This window comes from Pyrus communis, chromosome 9, assembly GCF_963583255.1.
Source record: "Pyrus communis chromosome 9, drPyrComm1.1, whole genome shotgun sequence".
NCBI classification, from domain to species: domain Eukaryota; kingdom Viridiplantae; phylum Streptophyta; class Magnoliopsida; order Rosales; family Rosaceae; genus Pyrus; species Pyrus communis.
Window position 1 is genome coordinate 6,417,537 of NC_084811.1, and position 21,219 is coordinate 6,438,755.

The 21,219-nt window shown below is 38.4% G+C and overlaps 2 protein-coding genes and 1 pseudogene across 10 annotated transcripts; 1 reads left to right on the forward strand and 2 right to left on the reverse strand.

The window, feature by feature from the left end:
- Positions 1 to 3,863: 3,863 nt before the first annotated feature.
- On the forward strand, positions 3,864 to 11,651 carry LOC137746331 (RNA polymerase II C-terminal domain phosphatase-like 2). Of its 8 annotated transcripts, none has more exons than XR_011069806.1 (11): positions 3,864 to 4,322; positions 4,591 to 5,061; positions 5,656 to 6,795; positions 6,912 to 6,963; positions 7,646 to 7,779; positions 7,891 to 7,944; positions 8,354 to 8,450; positions 8,542 to 8,690; positions 9,354 to 9,424; positions 9,857 to 10,210; positions 11,513 to 11,651. XR_011069806.1 is itself a non-coding variant. In XM_068486417.1 (10 exons), exons 1-10 carry the CDS (start codon positions 4,053 to 4,055, stop codon positions 9,960 to 9,962), a joined length of 2,544 nt encoding a protein of 847 aa, XP_068342518.1. In that variant the 5' UTR covers positions 3,864 to 4,052; the 3' UTR covers positions 9,963 to 10,489. The 8 variants fall into 8 exon arrangements, 2 of the variants coding, with proteins under 2 accessions (XP_068342518.1, XP_068342519.1); XR_011069810.1 differs by lacking the exon at positions 11,513 to 11,651 and adding an exon at positions 8,830 to 8,920 and having other exon boundaries at positions 9,857 to 9,925; XR_011069807.1 differs by lacking the exon at positions 11,513 to 11,651 and having other exon boundaries at positions 8,542 to 8,920; positions 9,857 to 9,925.
- On the reverse strand, positions 11,580 to 17,090 carry LOC137746332 (uncharacterized). Of its 2 annotated transcripts, none has more exons than XM_068486420.1 (9): positions 16,597 to 17,090; positions 16,060 to 16,099; positions 15,742 to 15,902; positions 14,894 to 15,646; positions 14,300 to 14,347; positions 13,770 to 13,809; positions 13,462 to 13,622; positions 12,614 to 13,363; positions 11,580 to 11,903 (listed from the first exon to the last, which is right to left on the reverse strand). In XM_068486420.1, the coding sequence occupies exons 1-9, from the start codon at positions 16,798 to 16,800 to the stop codon at positions 11,580 to 11,582; spliced, it is 2,481 nt and encodes an 826-aa protein (XP_068342521.1). In that variant the 5' UTR covers positions 16,801 to 17,090. The 2 variants fall into 2 exon arrangements, with proteins under 2 accessions (XP_068342521.1, XP_068342520.1); XM_068486419.1 differs by having other exon boundaries at positions 14,300 to 14,395.
- Positions 17,091 to 17,915: 825 nt separating this feature from the next.
- On the reverse strand, positions 17,916 to 21,219 carry LOC137744270 (probable LRR receptor-like serine/threonine-protein kinase At3g47570; annotated as a pseudogene).

Below are 21,219 nucleotides of genomic sequence, written 5' to 3' on the forward strand. Positions count from 1 at the left end.
CCCACTTTAATTTTACCTAATCTGTCCCTTCCCTTGCCGTTTGGGGAAGAGATTAAACCTAAGAAAAACAATGTCAGCCGTCATAAACAGTCATATGGCTGGTTTGGTATTGTTGTGCTTTAAAAAAAAAAACTGTTTTTGCTGTGCTGTGAGAATAAGTTCATTTTTGCTGCTTCACGTTTTCAGCTTTTTTTTCACTCAAAACTATGAAAATAAGCTGTTTTTAAGTATTTACTAAACACATTTTTTAACTCAGTTTTTTTTTATACTCACTTTTTATAAAAGAACCTTAGTACCAAACCAGTACATAGTCTCTCCTCTCACTCGTTTCCGTAATTGGTACTTCTGATATCTTCAAATTTATCAAATTTCCCACTGAAAAGTGATAATTCACTAAACCCAATTCCTATTTCCTAAACTTTTGTTCATATGTAACATGGGTTTTCAATTTAATCCTCCCCCGTTCCTCTCCCACCTTCCATCTGCCTTCTCTGTTTCTATGCCATTTGGGTTTTGGTTTTTGGTTAAAACCAAACAGGCCCAGGAAAAGCAAAAGCACATTTCCGTTACAGAAGCAGGATTCCAGAGCTTCCCATTTCAGCTTAGGGTTCCAGATTCCACAGTAATCTACTTTTTTTTCAAAGTTCCCAGCTTTTGTTTTTTCAATGTCATTTTACAGATGAGAAAGTTCTTGACTTTAATTTTTGGTTCTTTGTCCTTTTGCTTCTTTTTGCTTAGTGGGTTAATTATGCTGGATTTTGGAGCTTGGTTCCGTGCTTTAGGATTAGGGTTTTAGGAGATAACGTGTTAGGGTTTTGCTGGATTTTGGAGCTTGGTTCTGTGCTTTAGGCTTTTATGTTTAACTGTCTTAAGACTTTAAATTAATTCGTTGTGTTGTGCCTCTATACCATGCCAAATGGTTCTGTCCAAGTTTCATTTTCTTTCGGGGGGAAGTGTGGTAGGGATTTGAATCTTGATAGCAAGCTAGAATGGGAAGTATGTAGTTTCAAGTGTTGTATGTCTTTAATTTAGGGAGTTTTAACGAAAAGTCTGCAGTATTGTTCACTTTAACGAAAAACCACATTTTTACACTAAAAAATCAATCGTGGTACTATTCACTGTACCTTTTATTTTGTTCTTATCGTTAAAACTCAAAGTTTTCAAACTTTTTTTATTAGTTTTCCTTTTAATTTTCTGCTAGACCCCGTTCTTTTATTTGTTCTATCTTCCACCTCGTTGACCATCCGTTCGAGTAATGGATTTATCGTATATATGGGGATTAACTGTGTTAGGATAGGCTATGTTGTAAGATGCATACCTGCTATTAGATCTTTTTTTTAGGGTTGGTCGTATTATTATTTCTGACATAAGGATGCGTTCGAGTTCGATAGACGTTTTCTCTGATTCTCGCAAAGTGAGAAGCTGGCTTGGGATCGGCTTTTCTTTAATGTGCGACTGTGTATCTGGTAATATGCCTATGCAAGTAACGCACAAATTCCTTGACCACAAAAAGTGAAGCACCAACCTTGAAAAGCTTCATTTCAAACCAATCTCCTTCAGGTCGATGGATTTAGAAGGTAAATGGATATTTTTGTTGGCAAGTCTTTCCATTTATGGATGCTATTATCGTATTTGTTTGGAGTTTTTCATGTAGATTTCGTTTTGAAGTGTTTTTGAAATGACTGCAATCGTTTTTAAGAAACAATTTCTGAATTCCAAAAGCACTTAAAGTTCTTCCTACAAGAAACATCAGTTATGTGCTTATTGTCGGAAGTACATCAAGTGTTTTTTCAAAATTCACTTACTAAAGATTGGTTCCAGAAACATTTTTTGCAAAAAACAATTTCACTTATTTTAAAAGAAATTTCAAGCTATCCGTATATGATTTTTTTTGAGAAAAAAATTAAAATTAGGAGAGGAATAAATCTGAGGAATCCTGTATATGTGTGGTCATGCAATTAACCTAACAAGTAGCAACCTTTTATTTATGAAGTAAATGTTTTTGAAAATATTTTTATTTTATTATTAAAAAATAGAGATCAACTAATGATTTCGTCATTACTATCCACATTCCGAGGACAGGAAGAGTCACATCTCACATATAACAAATTGAGTTGTCAAACCCTATTTGAGACTTCTAATTGGATTTTGAGGGCCAAGTATCTCTAGAGGCCCATTTTTACAGCCCCAATTTAAATAGAGTCCAATGGATCTCTCCCAGCTTATTAACATTCTTTATGACCGCGACGTTTATTCCTGGTCAATTGTATACCAAAACATTCTAAATACAACTTTTCCTGTTTCAGCTCATCCTATGTGGCCCGTCCGATAAAAAGAAAATCAGTCGATGCTCTTTTTATATAATAGGAAAACTAATGAATATGGTTTGAAAATTTTAAGTTTTAATAATAAAGATAAAATAAAGGGTAAAGTGAATAATATTATGATTGACTTTTTAATGTAACAATATGGGTTTTCGTTAAACTAAACAGTTCCGGAAGCTTTTCGATAAATGTCCCTTTTGTAGGTGGCTCAGCAACTGGATCTCAACCATTAATCTTAGTCCGTTTTCTCGGTTAAATTTGTCCCAAAAATAAGTCTTAATCCAAATCATTTTTACAGCCCAATGATTGGGGAAAATTTGGACGAGTTTAAAATAATTTTTACAGCCCAATGATTGGAGAAATTTTGAATTTTAACTCAACCATTAAGGTTGGTCTTATAATTAGATATACTAGCATTTTCTTACACACTTTATGTGTATAAACACCTTTTTTCAGAAGATAAGGAGAGAGGGAGAGAAAGAGAGAACGTGAAGGGAGTGAGAGGTTTTTGTTTTTGGTTTATTTTTTATTTTTTTTAATATTGGAAATATTTTAACATCACATGTAGGTGATGTTTTAATAAAAACCAGTAAAATTTGGACTTGTGTGTGTATAAACACCTTTTTTTAGAAAATAAGGAGAGAGGGAGAGAAGGAGAGAGAGAGAGAACGAGAGGGGGAGTGAGAGATTTTTGTTTTTGGTTTATTTTTTATTTTTTTAATATTAGAAATATTTTAACATCACATATAGGTGAGGTTTTAATAAAAACCAGTAAAATTTGGACTTGTGAAATAACATTATTGCCTATCAATTTTTGTGTGTGATAGAAGACTAAGTTGTTTTTTCACTATCTTTTAGTTGACAATGAGAGTTTCATTAATTAATAGATATATATATATATATATATATCTATATGTATGTATAAAATATATTTTCAAATTGTAATTTCACGTAAGTAATAACAAAATTCAGCCTGGTTTCCATTAATTAGTTGACAAAAATCAAATTAACTGTATGAATTACAAAAAAAATATCGTACTTTTCACGATACACGAAAAAGAAAATATTCTTGTTTGAACTGTTGCTGTTAAAACATCACAATATTCGTCTTTTTAGAGTTAAACCTCTCAATGATGAATCAATTATTCGATATTCTTTTTTTCGAATTTTGGACGGAACGAAAGAAAAGTAATGAAATTCGTGATGGCTATTGAATAATCTCATTTTGCTTTCGCAATAATAAAGACCTTTACCTTTGTATTTCGGTGGCCAAATCTTGATGCCTCTTGGGCTGAAAGATTCGAAAAAGTCCTAAATACGGCCCACGATCCAACGGTCCAGATCCGTACATTCAAAATCAAGGGACTCCTCCATACGACACGCGTACAAATTATTTTCTCGGCTACCCGCCAAGGGCATGACACGCACGGCAATGGGTCCGAACTGAATGGATATAATGGTAATTTGGACACATAACCGCCCCCTTGGGCGTATAAATACCCGGCGAGTCTCATTGTTTGAAACCGTAGGCAGAGAGAGGGAGATGGAGAGAGAAAGTTAGAGAGCGAGAGAGAAAGAGAGAGGTCTGAGAGTAGTGAGAGAGGAGGAGCAGAGAGCGAGGCTGGAGAATTACTCCCAAAATTTTCACAGAAAACCCCCTGATCTTTTCAATAATTACGAATTGGCCTCAAAATTTCGCGCTTTGGTTCGCGGATTTGATCTAAATTAATGAGCCGTTTAGGGTTTAAGTCCGTGGTCTACCATGGCGAGCTGTGTTTAGGGGAGCTGGACGCTATTCCGGTGACGGAGGGGAGTTTCCAGTTCCCAAACAATGAGATTCGAATCCACCGGATTTCGCAGCAAAGCGAGAGGTGTCCTCCCCTCTCGATTCTCCAGACGATTTCTTCGTTTTCGGTTCGATGCAAACTCGAATCGTCCTCCCCTGTCGAACAGCCGCATTTAATCAATCTCCACGCCTCCTGTTTCTATGAGTTCAAGGTCCCCACTCAATCGCTTCCATTTTCCGAATTTCGCTTTTGTTTATGTTGGTTTTGTTAGATTGAGCTTTTTGTTTGGTTCCCTAGAAAATGTACCAGCAGCGTAGAAGTTTAATCTGAAGTTTTTGGATGTAATTTGATTGGATAAACTGACCTAGTAAAGTTACCTCAGTATCTTGATTAAAAGAAGAATGTGATCCAGATTTTGTTTTTATTTTCGAGTTAATCAAGCGGAGTGTACTAATGCGGTGATTAATTGTGTTACGCAGACGGCGACTGTGTTGGTTGGGGAGGAGGAGATTCACTTGGTAGCCATGCCGAGTAAGCAGAAGAAATTTCCGTGCTTTTGGTGCTATGCGGTTCCTCTAGGTCTGTACAGTGCTTCTCTAGGAATGCTGAATCTGAGGGTTCTTTCAATTGTGTTTGATCTCGATGAGACGTTGATTGTTGCCAACACCATGAAGTCTTTTGAGGATAGAGTTGAGACTTTACGAAGCTGGGTTGCACGCGAGAGTGATGGGGTTCGAATAGCCGGAATGTCTGCTGAAATGAAGCGGTACATGGACGATAGATGGCTGTTGAAGCAGTACATAGATAATGATTTCGTGATGGATAATGGAAAGTTGTATAAGGTACAACTGGAGGAGGTTCCTCCACTGTCTGATAACCACGAGAAAATTGTTCGGCCTATCATTAGATTGCCAGAGAAGAACATTGTGCTCACTCGCATCAATCCCGAGGTGATCCTCTAGTCATGTTTGTTTCTGTATGTTTTATGTGTTTGTGTCCTTTTGTTTTATATGTTTGGCCTGGTGGATTGGGAAGCGCGCTAAATGCCTTCGTTTAGAGATAATGAATGAGCGGATTGAGACAATACGTTGCAATATCTCTCATTCCTAGCACTTGAGAACAACACCATCCTAATGCAAAAGTTATGAAAACTACGTAGTGTGTCCTTTAGGCAGACAAAATTTGGCTGCATGCTAAGAGCGTAGGCGAATGTTGTTTGCAAATCAGTTTTAGATTTTTTTTCGTTTAGCTAGACCTTTGTAGGTTTTCCGGACACCTGCATTGCTTTTTTGATCAACGTATGGTTGTTAACTTTTTTATCCATTGATACATGCACCCGTTCTGTCCGATATTTACCCCTTAAATTTTCCAAAATTCATGTGGCGGTTTGATTAGTCAGGAAGCTGTCAGAACTTATATAGTAAAACATCTGTCCTCTTACAAAAAAGTAGAATGAGTGATATGTAGTTAATCTCATTATAGTCGCTACATGTTCTCATACAAATGTGCAGAGGACTACAATACAATGTTGTTGTTTAATGCAGAATCGCGATACCAGTGTGCTTGTGCGGTTACGACCTGCATGGGAAGATTTGAGAAGTTATTTAACTGCAAAAGGACGCAAGAGGTTTGAAGTTTACGTCTGTACTATGGCTGAAAGAGATTATGCCTTGGAAATGTGGAGGCTTCTTGACCCAGGGTCACACTTAATAGGCTCAAAGCAGCTTCTGGACCGTGTTGTTTGTGTTAAATCAGGCTCCAGGAAATCTTTACTCAATGTCTTCCAACAAGGAGTGTGCCATCCAAAGATGGCAATGGTTATTGATGACCGTTCCAAGGTCTGGGAAGATAAGGATCAACCTCGAGTCCATGTTGTTCCAGCATTCACCCCTTATTATGCTCCTCAAGCAGAGACAGCTAGTGCAGTTCCAGTCCTCTGTGTAGCAAGAAATGTTGCATGCAATGTCAGAGGTTGTTTTTTCAAAGAGTTTGATGAAATTTTGTTGCGAAGAATTTCTGGAGTTTTTTATGAAGATGAGGTGGTAAATTTGCCTCCTGCGCCTGATGTGAGCAATTACTTGATGTCCGAGGATACTGGTTTTGCACCAAATGGAAATGCTAATGCTACCATTAGTGAAGGAATGAATGGTAGCGAAGTGGAACGAAAATTGAACCCATGTGATGATAAGGGTAGCGTGGAGTCAGTGGTTCAACCTGTGAAAAATGCCGAGTCAAGATCTGACAACTCTCAAGCACCGGCTGCAATTCTTCCCAATGCTGCTGGTACATTTTTGAGGCCGGTCATGCCTTCTCAGAAACCTGGTCTGCTTGGACTTCCTGTTAGACGAGATAGCTTTTCCGATCGTGACCATGAAATGAGGAGAGGACTCCTTGGTACAACTCCTGGTCTAGATATAAGGAGTCAAAGCTATGCTGAGCCCCCTCTTCTATCTAGAGTGCCTGTACAACTGCCAGTATCCTCAATAAATGCACAAGGAGGATGGTTGGTTGATGATGACGACAACAATAGAGGACATCCGAGTAATCGCCCTTCTGGGCTTGTTCAGCAGCCTGATGTTTCAAAACCTGAAAAGTCAGTTTACCAGAATCCTTTCGGTCCTGCTACACCAGGTTCGACACCCACCGGTTTGCTCTCACACAAATCAGATTTGAAGAGGGAAGAGGTATGGTCAGAATTTGTTAAAATTTCTTTAAGAGACTTGTTTTGACAATTTGAATTAAGGTGTTACCATAAGAACTCCAGAAACGTCTCAGTGGCCAAAACTTTCTCTATTTGCAGATATCATCTGGGTGTGATTTGCAAAATCTTCCTGTGCCAAGTCAGCCATCAGGTAATTTAATTTAGGATTTTTACCCAAAATGGTTCCTAAGATTGGCATAACTCCTCACTTTGGTCCCTAACAACGAAAATCGATAGAAGTGGTCCCTTAGTTTGTTCGTAAATCATTTTGGTCATTCCATGAATCTTAAACATATAAGGGAGACATTGATGTTCCTTGGAGCTCAGAAAATCTTAAAAATAGATATTTTACTTATTATCCATTAATTTTCAAATTACCTTTAACCTTGATTTTTACGTTCCCTTTTGAGTTGTCCTTATCCTCTCAAGTAGTTTGAAAGGTTTCTTTTATAAAATACTTGCTGCCTAACATCATTCTACTTTTTAAGTTTAAATGAGGAATTTTTTTTGAGATATTAAAAAGAACTGGAGAGTCCAATAGTCTTTCCAGTAGTCTTTTCCAATAGTCCAATAGTCTTTCCAACTTAGTATGGTTTAACATCATTCTGCTTTGTTCCTACTGAGCCTTTCCCCTTGTCTTTATCTTTTTCTCCTTCGTTTTAATTTTATTAACTTGTAGCCTGTTAACCCCACAACTTGGAAGGATAGGAATGGGATTATCATTTCGTCCTTGTATGGTTTTTGTTCAAAATGGTCATGAGATAAGTTATAATCTTCTATTAGAATTAATAGTATATGGTATTTTTGAGGAGTGATTTGGTTCTTTGGTGCAGAGGCTGGTGTATCCCAGATTCAGGCATCTTCTTTGAATATAGAATCTCAAACAGAATCTGGTAAAGTGAACCTGGTACCATCCCCTTTATCTATTGGAGTGCTGCAGGAAATTGGACGGAGGTGCAGTTCAAAGGTATGAATAGCTTTAGTTTTATGCTCCCGTTGTGGCGCCCCATGCCCTCCTTTCTTTCTTATCTTTTTAATTTTTCCTAATGGAGTTATCCATGTTATGCCCGTTGCTCAGATTGAGTTCAGGTCTGTTTTAAGCACCAGCAATGACTTGCAGTTTTCTGTTGAGGTCAGTGAACTTCCCTTCTTTCCCTTTGTACTTTGGTAGTTTTATTGCTTATTGACATCACAGCTGTTGTTCTGTGTAAATTTTATGCCTTATACGTATGAAGTTGTTGTGAAATGACTTAATTATACCCAATAGATGTTTTATTTGAAATGTTGTCTTAAGGAGTGCTGTTTTCCAAATATAAGCTGACCCTGATTTGTCATTAATCTTTCTTTAGCAGAACAAATCAATAATACCCAGCCCGGAGAAAATGTCTTTTTTTAAGAGCAAATTTGGAAAAAAAATTTAAAGCTCCTTTCTTAATTTGTTTGTTTATCCATTTTGCATTTGTATTTTATTTTTGTTTTGAGGAGCTATCTTGTATCAAATTTGGACTCTAACGTGCTCATTGTTAATTTCGTTTCTAAAGGTTCTTTTCACTGGAGAGAAGATAGGTTTTGGAATGGGTAGGACGAGGAAGGATGCTCAACAACAGGCTGCTGAGAATGCCCTTCACAGCTTGGCTGGTAACTTTATTATTTAACCACTTTTTTTCCTTGCAGTTTTCTGTGGTATTTTTGTTTGTGTGTTGAATGTATTTTGTGTGTCGGATGACAGATAAATATGTAGCATATCTTGCACCTCGTTCTGGTGCCGTGGACAGAGATTTAAATAAAGGAAATGAAAACGGATTTCTATTGGACATGGTTGGTCCAGGATCGGCTGAGCTGCTAAGGGATGGATTGCCTAAAGAAAGAACTTCAGAGGTGGGGATAATTAATGATGCTTTCATTAGTTGATTTGATTTTCTATGTTCAAAAACATAGGTGATGCTTGGATAAAGGGTATGTGGGCAAGACACTGAAAGGAGAACCACTCCTAATTTGAATTTTTCATCTCACGAAGATGTGATGGCTAAAACACTGTAAGCGGAATGAGCCGGCTTCAATGTTTGCTACTGCTGCTTTATTGGCTCCATTAATTCCTGTTTTGAAAGGTACGGGCTTGGTTGTCAGTCCCTCATTTCTACCCGTTATCCAAGTATTCCCATGTGCTTGATTTACCTCTGTTCTTTTCTCTTTTTGGTTTGAATGAATAGCAATTATTCGTACCTCAGTTGGTCGGTTTTTAGATATCCTCATCACCATTACCACCCCACTGTATGGCTTCTACTTGAATTTTAAACTTCTCATAGACTTGTTTTAAACTTCTCACAGATTTCATTTTTCTTCCCAATATTTGTGCTGGATCTAACTTGTGCATGTGGTGAAACCATTTCCATTTATCTCCTGTGAGAGGGAAGCTTCTGAACCCAAAATTACTATCTTCCTTTAACTGGAAACAGGAGACCTCCATCTAGCGTGTAATCTTTTTGACTTTTGCGTTGAATTTCCTGATTAATGCCCGTGTGTTCAATGCCAAATATACAGGCTGCTGAAGTTGAACCTGGGAGTACTTTTACGGTGAGTCAGCAAGTTCTAAAGCGTGCCAGTTCCCCAAGGTAACACAACACTTATTTTCACCCTGTTTGATCTGAGACATATCTGAAACCGAATCTTTGTTATTTGCTGGGCTAATTCTGGAAGCCTGAAGGGTTCTTGGTTGGATATAACATGGCCAAGTCATACTTTATGTTGATTTATGGCTTCTTTTGTGTTTCTGCTTGGATATTAGATGTCTTTATGGTTCATTTAGGCATTTCTTAAGTTTTTTTTTTTCGCTTGGTGTTGCTAGGCCAGAGGTCAAATAAAACGAACTCCTAGCCTAAGCGCAAATGTATATCTGTAAGATTGACGAGTAGTTCAAGATGATGGTCAGACGCTGCCTGGGATATACAATAAAAGGCTCCGAAAGATTTTTGAGTTCAATGTTTACTATTTCATGAATGTCGGTGTTTCCTAAATTTTTCATTTTAGTTACTATCTTTTTGCAGATTGATAGAGTCGGTTGCAAAACGACCCAAGGAAGACATATTGCATGGTTCACGAAGTTTATCATTTTCTCGGCAGCAGAAGAATGGGGTTACAGACAAACATTGACACGAGTCATTTCAATCTTGGCTCCTGCTAGCGCATTCTTCCTCTCGCACTTGACAAATGAAACAAAGGTCTCGGTGAGGTCCAGGTGGCTGCATCTCTCCCCAACCTCCGAAGCTTTGTGAAAACTAATCGAACAAGGAAGTGAAAGTAGAAAGACTGGCTTTTCAAGGCACATGACTTCGGCATCTTGTACAATTCGGAATATATTTACCCCTTTCGGAGAGCCAGTTTCAATATTGCCAACGCGGGTATGTGTAAATTTTGTTGGTGGAAAGCTGGGCAAATTCTGTGTGTTTTTTTTTTTTTTCATCTTGCCTCATCTTTTCCTGCTTACATATTGAGGTTGGGGATTGCATCTCTGAGTATAGTTCACATTTTTCCCCTTGAAAATTTTTACGTAGATTTTACTGATCATAAGATTGCAGCATGGAACCTGAAATTTAAGACCCATCTTGTTCACAAAACACAAGAATTGTATTATCCCGTCAAAGTCCATAAGTACTTACATTGTGTTGGTTCCTTTTCAATTCTTTTTCACATCTTCGTACCCTAGTCATATGATTTCGATACAGATAGACTAGACTGATTTTTGCATACTCATGTTTATGTGAATCATTCGATTATCTTTTGATTACTAAAAATAAATAGTGGGAAGAAGTATACGGAAATCATTTCTCCAGAAAATATGTTGGAAATGGTAAATTTTGATGTCCACTCTATGTTCTTGCTTCATGATCTATGGGAAGAATCAAATGCTGTAAATTAAAACAAGATTTAAATTTTGCTTCGGAATCTCAGATAATTAATCTTGCTGTATATCTCAATAGTCAAGCGCACTAGCATTTAGGGATAGGCTGACCTCGCAAGGGCTTCTAATTCGGTCAGTTAAGAGCATTTACTCCTGCACCCGAAATTTTGAAGAGCACCCAATTCCATACGCTATGTGCTTGTTGATAACTAACATGGATCTCAGTCAGTCCAGTTTGTTCTCCAGCTACATGTTAGCTGGTAGGCATCGGCAAGCAACTTCTTTGATACCCTCTTGGACTCAGAATTTCAAGCTGCATTTTGCCTGCACAGCATAATTTCCGTTTCGGTTACAATGGAGGGAATCCAACTCTCCCGAGACTCGACACAATTCATCGCTAACTGGTTTCCTAATTACGCCGTTACTTGTCCTAACCCGAGGAGCTATGCACAACAGAAATTTCAGACACGCACGCTGCTTGGCTCCTTCGCATTCTTCATATCGGCATATAATAGTTCGACACATGAAAACATAACTCATCAAAAACACAAAAAGAAGGCGTTTATTTTACATCCAAAAGACGTAGTCAAGTATTTTCGACTTCGACCAAAACTACATTTTATGACAGTACAAGAAAAAAGCAACCAAATCCTCACAAAACTTCGTATTTGGTATAAATTTTCCTCTCGCACATATCATGCCACAGTTATATGACAAACTAAAAGAATACAAAAGCCTGAGCACTCATACATGTCTACATATAACCGTTGTTTATAAGATTGCCTCTCTCTCCTCTTTGCAGGCTACCACAAAACTTCAGCAACAAAGCCGGAGAGTAACAGCAGGCTGACGTGAATGCCGGAAATTCTCTACCCAGGTTTCTGGAAAAGTCGATACCAAAGCAATCTGAAGTCAGACAGAAGGTTTTGCAGCATTCTACGACCCCATTGCATATCATTGTGCAAGACCTCGTTGATTGGCTCTGAGTCGGACTGTCCTCGCCACTTAGCAGAATTCTCTCTGTCACTGATCGCGGAAACTGTTTCCACTTGAGGTTGGCCGTTGCACAAGACACTATCATCGACTGGCTCCGAGTGGAATTGTTCATCGTCAAAATTCTCCTCATCGCCATTGGTCATTACACTTGTTTCTGCTTCAGGTAGGTCACTGTATGGTTCTTGCGTCTCGTCTAACTGAATCCATTAGTTTGAGTACATGAAAAGATAGCAGAAAAGAGGACATCAATAACAACATTATCAAGGGCCAAGAACATCTAAATCAAATACTGATGTTCGACAACAATGCATCGCCTTATGCATAGCAACGAAAAATCATTCATCATGAACTCTCACATTTTTCAGGAACAGGGTTCCTCTAAATGCTCATAAATTGGCAGCATAAACAAAAGATATAAACGAAATGCTTGATAGAGAATTCGTTGTCATATTGCGAGTGTTAATAGTTTCAGTTTGAAAGTGCAGTTTCGATTTGCAATAGGAGAATACATGGCTACGGATTTGTATTGTAGCATACAACGTTTATTACACTGCAATGATATTGTGTGAAGAATCGAAGATGGTCAACTTTGTTGGTTAATGATTGTAACGAAAATACATGAACAGTTTCTTCATGCAAATTTATAGATGATTGCTCAATTTTGATGAAATAAAATAATTGCCTTGCGATACATCATCATCTTGAACTTCTCTTCATGGAAAACATAGATTCCTACAACATACAAGATGAAACCAAAAACTACCTAGTAGTATAGAATCTCTCCTATAGCCCTGGACAACTCGTGGTCTTATGGAAATGGAATGGATGTTATTTCAGGCTGAGGTAAATGCAGTCCAAGAAGAAACAGCAAAAGATAAAAGATACTTCATTCTCATCAAGCAGTTACCTCTGGCATATTATGATCCTTAGCTTCAAATGCTCCAACTGAGCCATCAAAAGACATCTGTTTCTCGATTCCCTCTTTGTTCGCTTCTTCATTTGGAACAGCTGGTGAAGGAGTCAGCCCAGGTACCAGAACAGGACCTTCTTTGTGGTTAACTAGGCTTCCCTCGACGTGAGTGCTCGAAAGGTTCATTACTGTTGCAGCTCTACCATTATTTCCGAAGATGTTGTCTGCCACCAACAACTTACTTGAGATGGCTGCAGAATCCTCGCTTGGAAAAATAACTCTCTCTTCATTAAGCACTGCAGTTCTTGCGGCAACTCGTTCCTTGTATGATTCCACATATGCCTTTGCCCATTTAGGGTTCACATTCTCTTGAGAAGGAGAACCATTATCAGCACCATTTTGTTCCTTCCTTGGTTCTACCGATGGTTTCTCTGCCAAATCAGTGTTACTATTGGTGATTTTAGGTTCATTGGTTGTATTGAAGGCCAGTTCACCATTCGGCTGTGTCAGGTTCTCATCCATAATCAACATATCTGCGTTAACATTTGAACCATCGCTTTGATTTGAAACCCGATCTTCCTCTATTATTTTCTGAAGCTCAGCATCTGCCCAATCTTCGGAAACAGTGATCCTGTTCTTAGTTTCCCAGGTCTGGAAAATCCGATCAGGGCCAGGCTGCCACGAGATATTCCCTGTGCGTTCTTTTAGTATGAACTTGAACTGAATCGATTTCCCAACCGGTATATCCTAATCAAACACAAAGGCATTACATTAAACCACAAATTCGGCCTATACTTGACCCCAAAAAAAAAAAAAAATTACACTTTTTAGTAGATTTCACTCACCAGCTCAACAGTCCACACATTCCCATCTGACCAGTTCATCGGTATTGCGCTTGCAGGATCCCACAAACCAAACATAGGATCATCCCCTACAATGAGGAACTCCTGCCCGAACGAGCATTCCTTCTGCAACTGGAATTTCACATGAATAATTTTTGTATGATCTGCACGACATGGTATTGTTAGCAAGATTAATATGCACATATACACACACAGATATATATATATATATATATATATATATGTATGTATGTATGTATGTATGTATGTATGTATTATATAATATTTTAAAAGAAACAGCATGAACTTACGTGTTTCCTGAATTTGAGAATCTGCAATCTCCAATTCTGTCTGCAGAGAGAATGCTCAGAAATCAGATTGACCATCTCAGTGCAAGTATATTCTCCAGTAACTAAATAACCATTAACACTTTATGATATGGAAACAAATTCTTCAAACAAATATTCTAAATTATGACCACATTCCTAAAGAAAGAAAACAAATTATGAGAAAGATCACAAAGCTTAGACAAGATTAAACATAAATTAAACAAATAAAATCACATGATTATATAATAAAGCATCCAAATAATAATCTACTCCAAAATAGGAAAAAATAATGAGAATCTAGCAAAACCCTCTTGAGCCCCAACCCAAAAAGCAAGATTCCTAAACTTTACACAAAGAAAAGAATTATGACATAAAACAAGAACAACATCACACTCCAGAATTTTTGAAAACGGAGAAAGCGAAAATGGAAACTTCATCAAAATTTCAAAAACCAGGAAATGAAAAAACTGAATCTATGATAACTTTTCAGGAAAAAAGATAAAAGAGTCCACCTGGGTTTCTGATGAGAGGCAAATGATTGGTCTGATCACGGGCTTGCTCTGTTTCAGAAAACACACCAAATTCAAGAACCGAAGGTTCCCACTTCTCTTTGGCCGTATGCATAGCAACGAAAAAATCATTCATCATGAACTCTTTCACATGTTTTTAGGAATAGGGTTCCTCTAAATGCTCATGAATTGCCAGCAGAAACAAAAGATATAAACGAAATGCTTGATAGAGAATTCGTTGTCATATTGCGAGTGTTAATAGTTTCAGTTGAATCAGACAGCGCAGTTTCGATTTGCAATAGGAGAATACATGAACAGTTCTTCATGAAAATATATAGATGACTGCTCAATTTCGATGAAATTAAATAATTGCCTTGCGATACATCATCATCATGAACTTCTCTTCATGGAAAACATAGATTCCAACAACATACAAGATGAAACCAAAAACTACCTAGTAATTCAATCTCTCCTATAGCCCCTGACAACTCGCGATTTTGTGGAAATTGAATGGATTGTTATTTCAGGCTGAGGTAAATGCACTACAAGAAGAAACAGAAAAAGATAAAAGATACTTCACACTCATCAAGCAGTTACCTCTGGCATAGTGCGATCCTTAGCTTCAAAGGCTCCAACCGAGCCATCAAAAGACATCTGTTTCTCGATTCCCTCTTTGTTCGCTTCTTCATTTGGAACAGCTGGTGAAGGAGTCAGCCCAGGTATCAGAACAGGATCTTCTTCAAGGTTAACTAGGCTTCCCTCGATGTGAGTGCTCGAAAGGTTCATTACTGTTGCAGCTCTACCATTATTTCCGAAAATGTTGTCTGCCACCAACAACTCCTTACTTGAGATGGCTGCAGAATCCTCGCTTGGAAAAATAACTCTCTCTTCATTAAGCACTGCAGTTCTTGCAGCAACTCGTTCCTCATATGGTTCCACGTATGCCTTTGGCCATTTAGGGGTCATATTCTCTTGTGAAGGAGAACCATTATCAGCACCAATTCGTTCCTTCCTTGGTTCTACTGATGGTTTCTCTGCCAAATCAGTGTTACTATTGGTGATTTTAGGTTCATTGGTTGTATTGAAGGCCAGTTCACCATTCGGCTGTGTCAGGTTCTCATCCATAATCAACATATCAGTGTTAACATTTGAACCATCACTTTGATTTGAAACCCGATCTTCCTCTATTATTTTCTGAAGCTCAGCATCTGCCCAATCTTCAGAAACAGTGATCCTGTTCTTAGTTTCCCAGGTCTGGAAAATCCGATCAGGGCCAGGCTGCCACGAGATATTCCCTCTGCTTTCTTTTAGTATGAACTTGAACTGAATCGATTTCCCAACCGGTATATCCTAATCAAACACAAAGGCATTACATTAAACCACAAATTCGGCCTATACTTGACCTAAAAAAAAAAAAATTACACTTTTTAGTAGATTTCACTCACCAGCTCAACAGTCCACACATTCCCATTTGACCAGATCATCGGTATTGCGCTTGCAGGATCCCACAAACCGAACATAGGATCATCCCCTACAATGAGGAACTCCTGCCCAAACGAGCACTCCTTCTGCAACTGGAATTTCACATGAATAGTTTTTGTATGATCTGCACGACATGGCATTGTTAGCAAGATTAATATGCATACACACACACACACACACACAGATATCTATATATATATATATATATGTATGTATGAATGTGTGTGTGTGTGTGTGTGTATGTATTATATATAATTTTAAAAGAAACAGCATGAACTTACGTGTTTCCTGAATTTGGGAATCTGCAATCTCCAATTCTGTCTGCAGAGAGAATGCTCAGAAATCAGAATGACTGTCTCAGTGTAAGTATAGTCTCTAATAACTAACTTAATCACCATTAACACTTTATGATATGGAAACAAATTCTTCAAACAAATATTTTAAATTATGACAACATCCCTAAAGAAAGAAAACAAATTATGACAAAGATCATAAAGCTAAGCAAGATTAAAAATAAATTAAATGATCGTATAATAAAGCTGCCAATTATTAATCTACTCCAAACAAGAAAAAAGAAAAAAAGAAAAGAGAATCTAGTAAAACCCTCTTGAGCCCCAACCCAAAAAAGCAAGATTCCAAAGCTTTTGGCAACACAAAGAAAAGAATGATGACAAAAAGCAAGAACAACATCACACTCCAGAATTTTTCAAAACAGAGAACAAAAATGGAAACTCCATCCAAATTTCAAAAACCAGGAAATGAAATAACTGAATTTATGATAACTTTTCAGAAAAAAAGAAAAAGAAAAAAGAATCCACCTGGGTTTTTGACGAGAGGCAAATGATCGGTCTGATCACGGGCTTGCTCTGTTTCAGAAAACACACCAAATTCAAGAACCGAAGATTCCCACTTCTCTTTGGCCTGAGGAAACAAGGTTCCAGCTCGCGGGGAAAGACATTTTCTCTGCCCACCCACTTCTTTTCTACCGCCACCCTCGAACTCGGACTCGACAGGGTTCTCATGACTCGTTCACTGACTCACCCGAGTTGCACTCGCACTCAAAGCTTGTTGCTTTCTGGATTTCCAGAGAGAGACAGAGAGTATTTGGTTGTTTGGTAGTGGGGGTCTCTGTCACTTTTATATAGTGAGCAATCCAGTTCAAGTGGTAATTGGTGGGGTCCTCCTGGGGAGAGGTTCGGATCCGCCTCCACGTGTAGGTTGGGGACACGTCATCGGTCATTTGGGTTGAATTGAATCTGGCTTTGCAACCCCAACCAACTGTTTTGTAACTGTTTGTAAAGAGATTGACCTGCAAGAATATGTCGTGGCCTTTGATCCTCATACACTCCGTGATGGCTGCTTTTTCCGATCGGACAATCTCAACCCTTCATTCGTTTCAGTGTCAAATTGTAAGCACCACAAAGGTGGCAAATGTTACGTTGCTATGTCTAAATTGGTTGAATGTTGAACTAGTAACTTCATAATTGTTCTCTATTTTTGTTTTATCATAAATAAAATATATTGACGAGAAAAAAAAGAAAACAAATAGTAAAGAACAAAGAGCTGTCGTCATAAGAAAAAAAACAGTAAAGCCAGCAACGCCGCATCAAAGCAGCAACAACAAGCACCTGCTATTCATATATATATTTCATTCTCGTAAAAAAACTCATTAGCAGCGAAATGAGCGATTTTCAAAGAATTCAATCGAATTCCAACAATGGGATGGGAAGCAAGGTTACAACGCACATCGATGTATATAGCTTCGGAATACTTTTGTTAGAGAAATTCACAGAAAAAACACACACTGACGACATGTTTAAAGACGGACTACAACTCCATAACTTTGTTAGCAAAGCATTGCTTGAACAAATATCCGAAGTTTTGGACCCATCGTTTGTTGAAGGAGGGGAAGGAGAGGATGAGGAATCAACTTGCAAAGAGAAAAGTGTCGTGAGGAATCAACTTGCATAAACATAATATATAACTATTGCTTGTTCTGCTATATAAAATACAGAATTCGTATGTCTCTCTTTATTTTTGATACATGATACAAAACTATGCTTTTATTAATAATCTATATATAGATGAGGCCTGCATGTTGAGATTATGAAACGAACTTTGGCTATCTGATGCATTGCTAGCTTCTTCTTCTTCTTCTTCTCAAACCGAGGTACGAGTCTCTGATAGTCTTCATTTTGTTCACAACGACATCCATATGCATCCGCTCTCCTCGTGAAATCGCAGAGCATGAAAGTCCTATCTCCATCACCGAAACCAAGCACTCCTCCAATTTTCTTCCTTGGACTAGGTCGTGATCCTGATGTCTTCCAATCGGTCTTTCTTGTATGTCATTTCTGTATCTGCTATCATCAGCCTCCATATCATCTCCTTCAAGGAGCCATGAAGGGTCAACTATGTCAATGACATGGTCAGGCAATGCCATAGCAGTAAATTGGTGAATGCTTATACCATCTCCGAACATGTCACCTGTAGGTCTTTTTCCTGTGAACATTTCTAGTAACAGTACTCTGTAGCTATAAATATCTCCGAATATGGAAACTTGGCCTCCTATGCCGTACTCTGCAGTTAAATCCATGTGTTAAGATATCACAATATAACAAATGTAATTTCAATCTTATTCAAGAATGTTCTGATACTTTCTTTTCAAGAGAAGAAATCCAAGTTTAATTTTTTTTCAATAAAAATTTGGCTTGTTAACAAGGACCCATACTTGGAGGAATGTAGCCTACGGAACCTTTCAGTCCCACTGTCATTGCTTGACTTTGGGTGGAATCATTTGGTGATTCCAAGAGGAACCTTGCGAATCCAAAGTCACCAACATGGGCTACCATATCTTCATTAAGAACATTGCTTGGCTTTAGATCACAATGAACAATGGATGTTTCACAATGGTTGTGCAGATAATCCAACGCGGAAGCAACATCAATGGCAATATTCAATCTTTGGATAAGGCTTAATCTCTTAATCTGAGATTGCTCCTCGTCTCTTGGATACAACCATGAGTCTAAACTTCCATTTTCCATGAACTTGAAAACTAGACTTTTGAAGTCATTTCCCAGATTATAAATACTCGAGCATGCAGTTACAATCTTTAGAAGATTACGGTGCCTTACACTTCTTAAAGCTTTGCATTCATCAATAAAACTCTTAAAAGCTCCTTCTTGTTGAAGGTTTAATACCTTCACAGCAATTATTGTTCCATCACTTGGGATCACTCCTTTGTAAACAGAACCAAAACTTCCCGACCCAATCAAATTGTCCACAGAGAACCCATTAGTTGATGCAAGGAGTTCAGAGTAAGAGACACCTGATTTTCAATCCTTATTAGAACGTGAAGTGGCCAGTCCACCTCGTAAGCTTTTCACCTTCGAATAAGTGGCAATAGAGCATGAAACAGCAATTATAAATGCAAGTGCACAAGCTATAGGCACGACTACGTTTCTGGAAAATAGTCTATGAGATGAATGGGGCTTTATGTTGGGGCATGGAGGTAGACGGAATTGTGAAATTCCACCACAAAGCCTTTCATTACCAAGAACTGAGACACCACTTGCATTTGAAAAGATCCCTTCTTTGGGCAATTCACCCTCAAAATCATCCTGAGAAATATTGATATTCATAAGAAATCTAAACTTGCCAAAAAATTGAGGAATCTGCCCAGATAAGTTGTTGCGGGAAATATCTATGTCTTCCAGGTTTCTTAAATCTTTAAGAGATTGAGGAAGTGATCCTTTAAATTCATTACCTTCCATATGAAGGCGCCGCAACATAATACAACAGCCGATAGTTTTGGGGATTTCACCTGATAATTTGTTTCCTGATACATCGAGCTCCGCTAGATTTTCCAAATCTCCCACTTCAGGCGGTTGCGGACCAGTAAAATAATTGTTAGGCATGATCAAAGAAATTGAAAGGGATGAAATTCTTACAAGCTCTGTAGGTATGATGCCAGCTAGATTATTACTAGAAAGATCAAGTATCAGCAGCTTTCGGCAGTTTCCAAGACTTGGAGGTATACTTCCTTCAAACATATTCTCCTCCACGTAGAGTTGTGTCAATAAACTCAAGTTGCTTAGGGAGGAGGGAATCAGACCAGAAAATTTGTTTGTATTTAAAATCAATACCTCTAACTTCTGAAGCTTCCCAATCTGAGCGGGGACACTACCATCAAAATAGTTAACTTCCATTACCAGAAGGTTCAAGTTTACCAGACTTCCGATACCGATAGGGATACTTCCTTGGATCAAATTCCTCCCAAGAGTAGGAACTTCGAGTTTGGTCGAAATGTTGGCTATGGATGTTGGCAATAGTCCTCCAAAATGATTATTATAAAGACCGAACTCCTGAAGACTAGTACAATTAGCCAAGAAGCTGAGAAAATTCAGGTCACCGGGTTTCCCACTTCCTAGTTGATTGTATTCAAAGCTTAGCACAACTAAGCTTTGCAATTTTCCAAGACTTTCCGCAGGGAGTGTCCCATTGAGACTGTTTTGAGAAAACTCAAGCAACTGGAGTCCAGAAGCATTTGAAAATGATGCAGGAATACTTCCTGTTAACTTGTTACCACCGCACGAAAAAGCCTCGAGATTAGGAAGAGTAATGCCCACAGTTGGTGGTATCTCTCCATGCAGCTGGTTGAATGTAACAGTGAAATAGTATATGGATGAAATATTATAGATTGAAGAAGGAATTGTACCAGACAGTTTATTACCCGGAAGCATGAATCTTCCTAAGCGTATTAGACGCCCGAGCTCATTGGGTATGCTTCCATGAAATTTGTTGTGGCCAAAAGAAAGAGCATACAGAGAAGAAAAGCTCCCTATCCAACTCGGGATAGTACCAGTGAGATTGTTATCACTAATCCATAGATGAGTTAAACTCAACAATGAACTGAGTTGGTCAGGAATCGACCCAATAAGCTTATTGAAGTCAACACCGAGGACTCTTAGTTGTGCACAATGAGAGATATTATTCGGAACATTCCCGCCAAAGAAATTGTGAGACAGGTTGAGATGTCGCAGGCGTGGTAAACGAGACACGTCTTGAGGAATTTCACCATGAAAGCGGTTGTTTCTCAGGTTGATTCCTGTAAGATGAGTAAGATTCCCAATAGAGGGTGGCAAGGAGCCCTCCAAGTTTTGAGCTTGCAGGTTCAGAATCAATACTCTTTTGGCGGAACGGTTGCATGTAACGCCTACCCAACTGCAGAAATGGGCGGAATCATTCCAGGAGCTCATGACATGGAGAGGATCCTTAGGTACTCTTTTCTTCAAATCCAGCAGCGACATACGATCAGTTTCATTCGCCAAAGTAGTGCGGGGATGCATTGCAGATTCAGCATGTGTGCTCATGCTTAAAAGAATGAACCCGTAAACGAATTTGAACAAAATTTGCCTTCCATGAGCACGTGAACGCTCCAT

Excerpts from the sequence above, each read along its gene's own strand:
- LOC137746331 (XM_068486417.1), top strand. The coding sequence starts at position 4,053 with ATGAGCCGTTTAGGGTTTAAGTCCGTGGTCTACCATGGCGAGCTGTGT. Across the intron at positions 4,323-4,590 it reads CCTGTTTCTATGAGTTCAAG|ACGGCGACTGTGTTGGTTGG; the intron begins GTCCCCACTCAA and ends TGTGTTACGCAG. Across the intron at positions 8,691-9,353 it reads CTAAAGAAAGAACTTCAGAG|GCTGCTGAAGTTGAACCTGG; the intron begins GTGGGGATAATT and ends CCAAATATACAG.
- LOC137746332 (XM_068486419.1), bottom strand. The coding sequence starts at position 16,800 with ATGAGAACCCTGTCGAGTCCGAGTTCGAGGGTGGCGGTAGAAAAGAAG. Across the intron at positions 14,396-14,893 it reads AGGATCGCACTATGCCAGAG|AGAAGTGGGAACCTTCGGTT; the intron begins GTAACTGCTTGA and ends ATACGGCCAAAG. Across the intron at positions 13,364-13,461 it reads ATGTGTGGACTGTTGAGCTG|GATATACCGGTTGGGAAATC; the intron begins GTGAGTGAAATC and ends GTGTTTGATTAG.